Source organism: Grammomys surdaster, unplaced genomic scaffold, assembly GCF_004785775.1.
Source record: "Grammomys surdaster isolate TR1022 unplaced genomic scaffold, NIH_TR_1.0 325, whole genome shotgun sequence".
Lineage (NCBI taxonomy): Eukaryota > Metazoa > Chordata > Mammalia > Rodentia > Muridae > Grammomys > Grammomys surdaster.
The window spans coordinates 1,377,245-1,389,331 of record NW_021604744.1 but is presented as its reverse complement, the minus strand read 5'-3'; the positions used below and the strand labels follow the sequence as shown (position 1 = coordinate 1,389,331).

Below are 12,087 nucleotides of genomic sequence, written 5' to 3'. Positions count from 1 at the left end.
ATCTGTGTGTATGTGTGTGTATGTATACAATGAAGACCTGCTTTAGCTCATATCTAGCTTAAAGCCCATTTTTCTTTCTCTTTCATAATGTTTTATTCTCCACGTGTATATGTTTGTGCATCATATACATATGTACAGAGAGAAAGTAAATAAGTGAAAAGACTCTCATCCCTGTCCATAGCTCCTGTTAGCAGGCATGATAGAGTCCTATGGAGAATGACAGGACAGTAGTCCATTTAAGACCCCAGCCTCAGAGAACACCAAACCTGTCTGGTACTGGTTCATGGCCTGTGTAGAATAGCCTTTGTAGTTCTCCACCTTTGAGTGGTCTGTTGCAGCTAGGCATCTGCAAGTGCCTAGCTTTCCGAAAGCTGACAATCCCTGGCTTATTGCCTGAAAATAATAACTCATTGCATTTTCCAGGACTCCCAGCTCGCCGAGAAGATTCCAGGCAGACAGTTGTGTGTTCTCTGGTTCTTACCCTGTGCTGGACTTTGTGTGTAGGTAAAGAGCAGGTGCGAAATCAGGAACAAAGACATAGTATCTATGGCTTAAATAGACAGTTCATGCGGCCTAAGTGCCAAGCGCTGGAAGCGGGAGCCAGAGAACAGCAGAGCAAACATGCGGGAGTGGATGGCCCAAAGCGCACAAAACATAGTTGTACCCACAAGCAGCCATGCTCACACTTACATGGTGAGGTCTCACACTACCTTAGTCTGCTTTAAGCATTTCCATCATCTGAGAGTATGGGAGGGAAAAACAGAATAGTTAAAGGTAAAGTAAATCAACAGCTTAGCACTAACTTCTCAAAGACTAAAGGCAGAATTCCATTCACACTGTGCAGGGATATGTTATGGGTGAGAGCTTTGTAGCCAGTGAAGGCTCAGTCCAGAGAACCAGGCTGGCTGGGCTCATTGGCCCTACAACTTGCTAGCTGTTTGACCCCGGATGGACAACTATTTTATCTTTTAGTACCTCCATTTTTTTTTTATCTGCAAATGGGATTCACAGAAGCACTTAACATCATGAGCATGTGGTGAGTATTGAGCCACACACATAAAGCACTCAGGACAGTCCTAGTCAATATCCAACATTCTCCAAGTGTTCAAAACAATGACATCATTGTTAGTGGTATCTTTGGCTTCCCTGAGGAACATGGCTGAGACTAGAGGAATAAAAATGCATTGAAAGCCAAAGACTTGGATAATTTTAGTTGTTCGGCAAGAAGACTAACTCAGGAGAGAACAAAGTCAGAAAGTCATGGGGGTTGGGGGTAGTGAGGAATAGCTGTGTGTTGTTAGAGCCTCATTTCAAATTCTAGATTAGCCCCAAAGCAATTCAGAGCAGGATTTGAAGAATGATAAATAAAAATCAATTGTTTACACATAGATCAGTTAACCCAAAATCATGGTTCACACCCGGCAACTCAAAATCTATCTGTATTTGTGGTCTCTGTGCTCTAGATAGACAAGACCACATTCTGCATATTTTCAGTTGCTTGAGTCCTGTGCCTCTCAGAGGAGAAAGGTGCAGCACAGAGACCTGCATGGCAGTGAATACCTCTGGCTGGCCTAGTCTTACAGGAGGCCAGGCTTCTGACTGCACTCTTTCCCAGAGCCATCTGGCCAGCATTTACGTCACTTGGCAGGGCTTTGTGGTCCAAAGAGAAAAAAATAGGACTCTGAGAGGGAGGTGATGTCTTAAGTTAAAGGAAACTTTCAAGCAAAAATGGTCCTGGATGACCTTGATGGAATGTGTCCTCGCTGACCACCCTCTGTGGTCATGATGTGGAACTTTATCTTCTGAGCATGACATTACTTGTGTTGAAATCAGAGTAGCTGGGACTGTTAATATTCTGTCTAAATTCCACCTCCACAGTTATCTGGCAACACCCAGGTATGCTCCTCCCCATGGTTACCTGGCAACAGCCAGGTAGGCCTGTCCACTATAAAAGGGGCTGCTTGCCTCCTCCTCTCTCTCTTGTTCCCTTGCTCTCTTGCCTCTAGCTTCTCTCTGTCCCCTAGCCTCTCTCCCCTTCCCTTCCCCCTCTTTCCAAGTGGTGATGGCCAGCCTCCACTTCTCTCTCTCCACTCTCTCTCACTCTTTCTCTGCCATCTTCTTCTATTTCTCTCCTGCCACCTTTGCCCTATCTCCTTAATAAACCCCCTCCCCCCCTGGAACTGTTTGGTTAGGTGTCTATTCTAAGCTGTGCGCTGAAGTCTAACAGGGACTGCCCTCATAAAAGACTAACATTCCCCTATGGGAGGAAAGGAGAAATCACCAGGTCCTTAAAGCTCTAGAGAGCCTTTTCTATCTAGGAGACTCTGTTTGGAAGAGGGAGAGAAGATTCCCATAACTCACAGAACAAGTGCTAGCTGGGCAGTACTGGTGTACAATTAGCCCTTCCCTTTCTGAGTGAGTGCCATTCTGTCTACCTCTTAGTGGTGCAGTCATCTATGTATATGCTTTAGAAGCTAGGACACACACACACACACACACACACACACACACACACACACACGCACAGAGTAATAGCATGGATTTCAAAGTGAAGGGTTGTCTGCTTCTGGTGTTCCATGCCATTCTTCTCTCTTCAATGACTCTGTGTTTATAGACTCTCAACCTCCTAGTTTTCCATGTGACTTTTGGTTCTCTTCTTGATTCTCTTTTATTGATATTCCCCACTGAAAAGTTTTAGAGATATAAGATCTAGGCCTGTCCTCTAACCTTTTCAATGTGACAAGAAGGCACGGGAATTTCTGTGCTGGCTCATTTTTGGTATATGAGCACGTGGATGAAGAGACTTGATCTTATAAAGTTGGACAAGAGAATCATGATGTCCTTTGCATGAAATGAGAAGTAACTATAAACTTTCAGCTGGTAGACTATGGAACACAAGAGTAATGGAGAACATGTTAGAACATGTTAATAATGGAGAACACATTAGGACATATTAGTAATGGACAACATGTTAGGACATGTTAGGATATGTTTAGTAATGGGGAACATGCTAGGACATGTTTAGTAATGGAGAACACATTAGGACATGTTCAGTAAAGGAGAACACATTAGGACATGTTCAGTAATGGAGAACACATGAGGACATGTTTAGTAAAGGAGAACACATTAGGACATGTTTAGTAGTGGAGAACACATTAGGACATGTTCAATAATGGAGAACACATGAGGACTTGTTTAGTAATGGAGAAAGTGTTAGGACATGTTTAGGAATAGGGACCATGTAAGGATATGTTTAGTAGCCTTTGTCAGAACAGGTGAAGCATAAGCAGTGTTGCAGGAAGCAAGCGTGATCCCTGAAACAGACATGGCTGCTTTTCCTGAGCTTTGAGCAAGGCACATCCTCCCACCCTACAGGGTCTGGGGCTACACTGTGGTGCCCTGAGAAGACCACTGCTTTGAGCAGGGATTTAATATGGTTTTGTTTTAATATTTAGTGTAACGAACCTGGAGTTAAATTCCACAGTTAAGGAACTGCTAGGCAACCGTGGGCTTCCAATCTGTGCTTTGATTTCTCATGTCAAGTACAGCATGGCCCTTGCTGTGGGAGGGGATAGGGTGGCTCTGATCACAGCTCCATGAATATGGCACAGAAGCTGGCTTTTAAAAGACACAGTCTTAGATCTTTCCAATCACCAGTACTGTTTCAACGACATGGATTACATTACTCAGACTGCAGAACACAGAGACACCTTGATCTGCTCAACACCTTTTTGAAGAGATTCTATTTGTGCCATTAGAATGTCGCTCAGGCAGCGGTGTCAATGGGAAGAAGAGACAGAGGATACTCAAAGAAGAAAAGGGATTTTTCAATCTGAAAAATCAGGTCTGATGAATTGATGTTTGCAGAAATAGTGACATTTAAACAGAATTATTAAGCAATTAGCCCAAATTACAGTTGGGACAGGAAATAGGCGACTTCAAAGGGGATCATTAGAAGAAAGCCTTCATTGTGCTATGGAGTTTTCATCCTGCATTGTCATCCTGAGTCCACATCAGATATAGACGGGCTGTTATTTTGGCAGAAGAGATGCTAGTATGCTAACAGGTATGCTAGTGTTTGCAGATGGTATGAAGAAGCCACATCTCCCAGGGGGTGGTGTCAGTGAGCTCCTTAGCTCACAGGGGCACTCCTGGAGGTCTGTAGCCCGTGATGCACTGAAGACATCTCTGGGCATCATTATGGAACACAGGGTATATTTTAGTAGAGGTCAGTGGTAATCACTTTTGAGTTCTGTTCTGGGTTGCAGTCCATCCCCAAGGCAAGCCCAGAGGACTCCTTAGGTATCAACTGAACTTGACAAACTCCAGAATCCCATAGGAGGTGGGCCTCTAGGGGAATGTCTTGATCACATTGACTGAGGTGGGAAGACCCAAGAGCTGTGGATGGCACTGCTTTCTTCCTGGGATGCTGGACTGACTATAAAGAAGGGAACTGAGCAGAAGCATGCATTGGTTATAACTTGTTTCTGATAGATGCAGTACAAACAGCTCTCTCACACTCCTGCCAATGTGACTTCCCTTCCTCGATGGACTGTAACCTGGAGTAACCTGAAGTAAATCTTTTCTCCCTTAAGCTGCCTTCATCAGGGTAGTTGTACATGTGATTATTACAACTTAGATCCTTTGCAAGAGCAGCAAGTGCTCTTAACCTCTGAGGAATCTTTTCAGCCCCATGATGACTCAGTACCTTTTAAGGTGTGTGTGTGTGTGTGTGTGTGTGCGTGCATGTATGTGTGTGTCTATGTGTGTGTTCTCTGTGTGTGTTCTCTGTGTGTGTGTGTCTGTATGTGTCTATGTATGTGTCAGTGTGTCTATGTGTGTGTGTCTGTGTGTCTATGTGTGTGTTCTCTCTGTGTGTGTCTGTGTCTATGTGTCTGTGTGTCTATATGTCTGTTCAGACTAATCGGAGAGAACTGCTGGTTGGTATAAAGAGAGAACAGTAAAGAATCACTGTTAGCCCTCTGTAAAGGTACAATGTAGGAAAGATGAAGCATTTATGATGCAGAAGGAAGGAGCACGGGGAGATGAGGAAAGAGGCAGGATAAATGCTGAAAGGGCAGATCAGGGAGCAATCCCTCTGCCTGTGCTGGATGCTAGATGAAGCCCTCTCTGCCCTTTCTTATCTCCACTCCTGCTTTCTCTGCTGCCAGGAGTCGGAAGACTTTTCCCCTGTGATCTAGCGGTAGCAAAGAGCAGGAACATGAGGGTCTCATCAAGCAAGTGGAGTTCCTATCCAGGACTATGAGACACCCTATTTTCTACCATTTTAAATTATAATAGGGCATCAAGTTGGTTGTTGCAGGGATTATTAAGATCCTTTCCCTTTGATGTTAGAACTAATAGAGGCAGCTGGCCAGTACATTGAGCTAGTGGTCAGTGAGAGGCATGGAAGAGACAGAGAAGAGACAACCATGAACGGTGTGCACACAGGAAGATCTGTGTGGAAAAGGAGACCTCTGGGAGCTTAGGAACAGCTGCATAGAGGGACATCAGCACACATGCATAATATGCAATACATATTAGACCTCATAGAGGACTGGGGATGTAGCTTGGTGCTTAGAAAGCACATAGAAGGGGTTCTGGATTTGATCTCCACTATTACTTTAAAGGGAAAAAGACATTAGTCACTGCTCTTGTTGGTCTTGGTCACAAGCAGTGGTGCAAGGAAGGACACAATGTCTTCCACATACTCCTGAGAATAGGAGAGCAAGTTGACTAGAATCTAGCTTCTGCTGAACGTACACTGAGGGACACTGAAGAAGGTTCTGCTTTAGTTACGGTCTAAAGCCTGAAAATCTGTTTTTTAAATGTCCTGGGTACTATAAATGATGCCATTTAAAAAATAGGATTTCAGCCTGTTAATTGATCCATAACAGTAAGAGTAATTATCATGTTTAATGAATCCTTTGAATAGCAAAGGCCTACCAGTCACATAACAACAAGCAAACCTGGTCAGATCTCAAAATAAACATTTTCTATCCCCTCTGTGCTTTGAAAGTGATTTCTCAGACTATGGACCTCTGAGAATTCTCTCTGAAAAAGATATCTTTAATTTCTATAATTGGATGAGGTCAAACACGTACATTTCTGAACCCAGACTCCTACATTCCAGTTAAGACAAAGCAACAGTGCATAGCTTTTGTGTCTTTCTTTCCATAGGATGGAAGTTGGGAGATGGGAGATGGTGGCTTTGTTTGCTTGTTCCTACCAAAGGGAGTTCTTCTTGTTATTATCTGAGAGGTAAACTTTTTGTTATTCAAATGATTCACTAAACATGATAATTACCCTTACTGTTGTGGATCAATTAATAGGCTGAAATCCTATTTATTAAATGGCATCAGTTACAGCACCCAAGATATTTAAAAGACAATTGTTAGGTTTCCATTAATTTAACACCAGCTTGAGTGAGCAGTCATCCCATGTATTTGAAACTTTAGAAAAACTAACTAAATGTCTCTATGATCATTTTTATTTTTTACTTTTGTACTTGTATGCTCAGGCAGTTTGGGTTCTAAGGTCTAATTTTCCACTTCCCAGGTGGTGGTAGATAATAGGTGGAAAGCTGGTTGTTGACTGATTTTTTTTTTCTTCTTTCAAATGTTTTGCCTCCCAGCCTTCAGTGTTCATGAGTGGAAGGGAGTCATGAAAAGAGCAGACATGAAATAAAGTCCTAGTGAAACATTTTCAGTTGAGTGGTCCCTCAGGGAAGAAATACAGAGTGGCACTATAATTCAGTGTTGGAATCAAAGAGACCTATCTACAGTTTGACAAGATCTTGGTTATCAATTATCCAGTCTGATCACTTCAGTTTATAAAGTGGGAAACAGAAGTTCTGCACAGACACATCCTTCTACGGACATAGATAGTGGTAGACTTCTTAACTTAGGACTTAAGATTCCCTGTCACTGATGTCTCCCATTTTATAGTAGAAGAACATGTAAATCAGTGATGCACACCAGTAACTGGATTGGATATCCATACCAGAAATGCTTGGGACTAATACTTTTTTAAAATGAAGATATATATGGGTCAAGGCTCGCGCCCAGGGGGCGCGACCCGGAGCGCACGGGGTGTCCGGGAAATGCGGCTCTCAGCACTCTGTTGATGGTTCGGTCTCGCCCGCATGGTGGGGTTTGAACAGTCTACACGCTGTCAGCGACCACAAGGTCCTGGGAGCAGAGACACGGGACACGCGGGACACGGCGCGGGCCAGGGGCCCCGAGAAGGTGGTGCACAGGCCGTTGTCAAGAGAAGGTGTCCCGTGGACCGCTAGAGTGCAGAGAGCACAGGGGCAGGTGGAAAAGGCTTCTCTCCCTCCCCCACCCCTTCAGCGCAGGTTTTGACTGACACAATGAGTCCAGGATTTCAAGAGACACAAAGATTTCAGACGTGTAGATTTATTGACATGGCGATGAGTTTGGATGGTGGTGAGCTCTCCCAAAAAATGTCAGAAGGGGTTTGCTTATATTGGAAGCGCGGGGCTTTTAGGTAATATGTAAATCTTGAGGCAGAGACCTGTTAGTCTTAAGCCTTACGTGACCTTGCAAGGGGGCTGTATGTTAGGTCTCTGGGTTCTGGGGGTGTGGCCGAACATTCAGGATTCCACAGCCCCATATATATATGTGTGTATATATATATATATAATATATATATATATATATTATATATATATGTTTCTGGTAATTGAACTCAAGACTTCTTGAAGAACAGTCAGTGCTCTTTACTGCTGAGCCATCTCTCCAGCCCCCTGTGACCAGTATTTTTGTATTTCGGAATATTTCCATGTACATAATGAGATCTCTTGGGATGTAGAATCTAATTCTAAATATGAAATTCATTTTCATGTACACATAACCCGAGGTAATTTGGCACAACAGTCTTAGTTTGCTTGTTTGGATTGTGACTCATCTCATGAGGTCAGGTCTGGAATTTTCCACTTTTCACAAGTCTATGCTCAAAAGCATCTGATTTTGGGAGGGTTTGAGATCCTTATACTAAGTCTGTTCAACTTGTACGGTATGAGTGACGCACACAGCTTGCCCTCTGAGATTCCAGAGGTTTAATCTCTGTAAGGAAGCTAAGAGTAAAGTTAGAAAACAGCTCCTCCAATAAAATAAAGTAAAGTGCATGGTGTTCCCTCTACTGAGATCACCACACTTGAAATTTGAACAAAATACAGACTCCTTTACAGTCCTCTGACATGTTTTCTCAATTTGTATTTAAAAAGCATTCACTTTAGAATTCTGAAGTCTCATTCTCTACGTGACTTTCAACTAGGAATTTTCATTGAAAAAAAAAAACCTTACATTTTATTCTTATAATTGGTTAAGCAAACAAACAAAAAAATATTGTTGAGCCAAGATCCCTCCAGAGTATATCCTTGAAATTAAATCCCAGAACACTGGCCTTGCTAGAATGTATTTCTGTAGTCTTCGCTTGTCTGTGAACTTTTTTCCCCCTTGGTCTGCACACTTTTAGTGGATGCCTCTCTCATGTGAGATGGATTTATTTAGCTCACATTTTTATAATGGAGCCTATTTCCTGTATATTTAAAGGCTTGTGCTAAACATTTACATTTATGGGCTGGACAGATAGTAAAATGGTTGAGAGTACTTGCTGCTTTTCCAGAGGACCTGGATTCGATTATTAATACCCATAAGGTGGCTGATAAACATCTGTAACTCCAGTTCCAGGGGGTTTGATACCTTCTTCTGACCTCTGCATGCATCAGGCATACATATGGTACACAGGCATACATGCAGGCGAGAAACTCATAAACATAAAATAAATCTAGAAAAAGTTTAGGGAGAAAACATGATCAAAATATACTGTATGAAATCTTTTTAAATAAAGAAGATGAAAATTACATTTATCTATCATCTATGTATCTCTTATCTATCTCTCTATATCTATCTATCTATCTATCTATCTATCTATGTGTGAGTGTGTTTCTGGATGCATGTGACAAGACACACATCTGACAGGATCAGAGTGCAGATTGCAGGAGTTGCTTTTCTCTTTGGGATGGAAGTCAGGTTGTGAGGTTTGGTAGCAAGTCCCTTTATATGCTGAGCCATCTTGTTGGCTTGTATTTGCAGCCACCATCCCACTCTAAATCTTGGATTACTTTGTAATTCTCATAACATTTAACTGACGATAAAAATTCAGTTTAAGTCTGCTTTTATGGAGTCATGTTTTTAATGAAAATACTAGCTTGCAAAATGCAATAGTCTGGGTTTTGAGTCTATCATATAGGTGGCATGAACCACCCTCTGGGTTTTGGGGATGAAGTTCTGTCACTTAAAATGCACCTGAAACATCCCGCCAGGCTCAGAGGTTAGTTAACGTCCCTGTTTTACAATATCACCAATTTAACACTACCACCCTGTCCTCTCTCTGGGGTGACAGGTGGCTAAAAACACATTTAGACTTTTCTCTGAGGGGATATTTCTTTCTCCTTGACAGTCTCTCTCTGTTCTGTGTCTCACAGCTGACTAGGAACATGCCATGGAGCTCCCCGAGGGAGTATCCCTTCCCTGCCTAACTGCTTTCATCTACTCCCAGGTCAGAATCCTCTTCTGCTTTCAGAATTCATCCTCTGGTGGAACTACAAGTGTGTTAGAATTCTTCTTGGCTGTTTTTAAAAGTAATTAAAAAAAAAGATAATTTGATAAGTTCCTAAGTTTCTCTAGACACATGTCATTTTCTCAAGGGTCACGTGTGACCAGGCAGACTAGATATAGAAGATTTTCATCATCACCTGCAGGGCAACACTGCTCTAAGACAATGATCGCACTTTAAGAAAATCAGAGCGTAACCTGAACACCATTCTTATAAATCAAGTTCCGAAAAAGGAGCAATGAAACAATATGCCAGTCTGCTTTGGGAACAACTAATCTATAAAAGATAATTATTATTCAGAAGATAATTATTTCAAGATCCATGCTTAGGATTCTGGGTATCTTTATGGCCAAGTCAACCCTGTGGAGTCTTATCCGTTAATTGAGAGCCCAGGCGATCAGCCTTTATTTAAATAAAGAGATAGAACTGATATGCACTAAAGCAGATGTTCTTTTCAATAGAGGTGTGTATGTGGTTGGGATATGTGGGAACTTTGCGAAACTAGATATCCTTCCCTCCCTAGATATGGTTCCTGGGGAATGAAGGTGTGTCACGAGGAACTTTTATGTTGATTGAAAAGGCTTATTTCATGGAGCCTACATATCCTCTCTCCTCCTCTTTCAGCTAAGAACTTAAAGATGGCTAACTGCAGAAAAACAAGGGCTATTTATGTAGGTTAAGCTTTGATTTCATGAATCGGTTTTAAGAGCCATTCCATACTATGTTGTTAGAGTGGGTAAGACTTCTAATTTGTAAGACTACATAGATTTTCCAAAGTAGTGTGGTAAGTACTGAAGACAAGTTATGAGTAAACATTCGTTTATTTAAAAATCACTTATTTGGAAGCAGGAGGACCATGAATTTAAGACTAGCTTGGGCAATATAGCAAGATTCTGTATATCAAAAAATATCACTTACATACCTGGGTATGGCAGTGCATCACTTTAATCTTAGCACTTGAGAAGAAGAGACAGGTGAATTTCTGTGAGTTTAAGGCTAACTTTGTCTATATAGTGAATTCCAGGTGAGCCAGGGTGGCATAATGAGACACTGTGCCAAAAAATATGACTTGCTTAGTTTCAAACAATGTCTGTCAGATACTATGATACATGGTTCAGAGTATGATAGTTAAAATATTACATGGGCTTTGCAATCAGCCTCAGTTTAAGTTTGGTATATTTTTCTGGTGTCCTCAGTCAAATTATTGCTAAGGTTCAGTTTCTTGTATTAAACTGGGTTATAAATATTACAAGGATTAAATGATACGAAATGCATAGTAAAATACAGTCAATTTTAGTGACTACAAAATAACTGAAGAGATTTAGGGACTGGAGTGTAGCTCACTTACTTAGTGGCCATAAGAACCTTGGTTTGATCCCCAACATAAAAATAATCCAGACTCCTCACTACATCAAGGACTTATTTGACTGGCAGTAAGGTTTGGTACAGGAAACCAAAGGTGTACACGAATCCCTGTGGGATTTGATCAGCTCTGGGGTAGACCAGATGTTCCTGTCTAGCCCTGGCATCCTACAAACATGGACTACCAAGAAATCAGAGTGACAATAAATGACAACCAGGAATGATGATTGAGAGTGATCCAAGATAATATCCAAGTTTATTCTTGCAGAGATGAGAAGAATGGTAGAGCTGAAGTACATTCCCAAACTTTAAACACAACCAACTCTTTGAAGAGCTGAGGTCAGAGCCTGATTACACACTAAGTGTTCATTATGTGCACAGTGAATATTCCCACAGAGAACAGAAATCTCTATCACTGAAATATTGGGAGAGATGTTTGTTGATCTTACTATTATAGAACTGTGGGGTAGTTTCTAAATACATTTTCAGAATACAAATATTAGAATTAGTACAATTTTAATTTATCATGAGGAGTAGATTGCTATCCTTCCAGACGTGGAATCAAAGTACCTGGCCCTTCCCTAGCTCTTTGGCTGTATTTCACACTCCTCTCCCTCCTAAGCTCCACCGTCTTCAGTCAAGCTGTCCTTTAATGTTCCTCCTCCTTATCTATCATCAGTTGCTGTACTTGCTCTCCCCCTCATTTGGAATTATTTCCATCTGATGTTGTCAAGCCAGCTTCTCAACACTTCAGAAGAAGGAGGCCACCTCAAAGATCTCTGAACATAACCCGGGGCAGTTACTTGGTTGCTGTCTAGCATGTCACATGCGTTAAACTCTCTGCACAGAACTTTTTGTTCTAGGAGATATTCTTGCCCCATAAGTATTTCCCCCAACCCCCCACAACTGGGTTCTGTTTAGCCCTGGTTATCCTAGAACTTACTCTATATACCAGGCTAGCCTTGAACTCAGAGATCCACCTGCCTCTGCCTCCCAAGTGCTGAGAATAAAGGTGTGTGCCACCATTGGCTGACTTTTTTATTTTATTTTATTTTATTTTATTTTATTTTATTTTATTTTATT

At 41.7% G+C, this 12,087-nt stretch overlaps 1 protein-coding gene across 3 annotated transcripts in view; it reads right to left on the bottom strand.

The window, feature by feature from the left end:
- Positions 1 to 12,087, bottom strand: part of Lhfpl3 (LHFPL tetraspan subfamily member 3) — a 516,547-nt gene that overhangs the window by 76,742 nt on the left and 427,718 nt on the right. Inside the window, exon 4 of one of the 3 annotated variants that reach the window (XM_028778135.1) lies at positions 691 to 738. The exons of 1 other annotated variant lie outside the window; for it this stretch is intronic. In XM_028778135.1, the coding sequence (XP_028633968.1) occupies positions 722 to 738 (17 nt within the window). In that variant the 3' untranslated portion in view covers positions 691 to 721. The remainder of the gene's footprint in view (positions 1 to 690; positions 739 to 12,087) is intronic. One more of the 3 variants, XM_028778136.1, reaches the window with a different exon arrangement.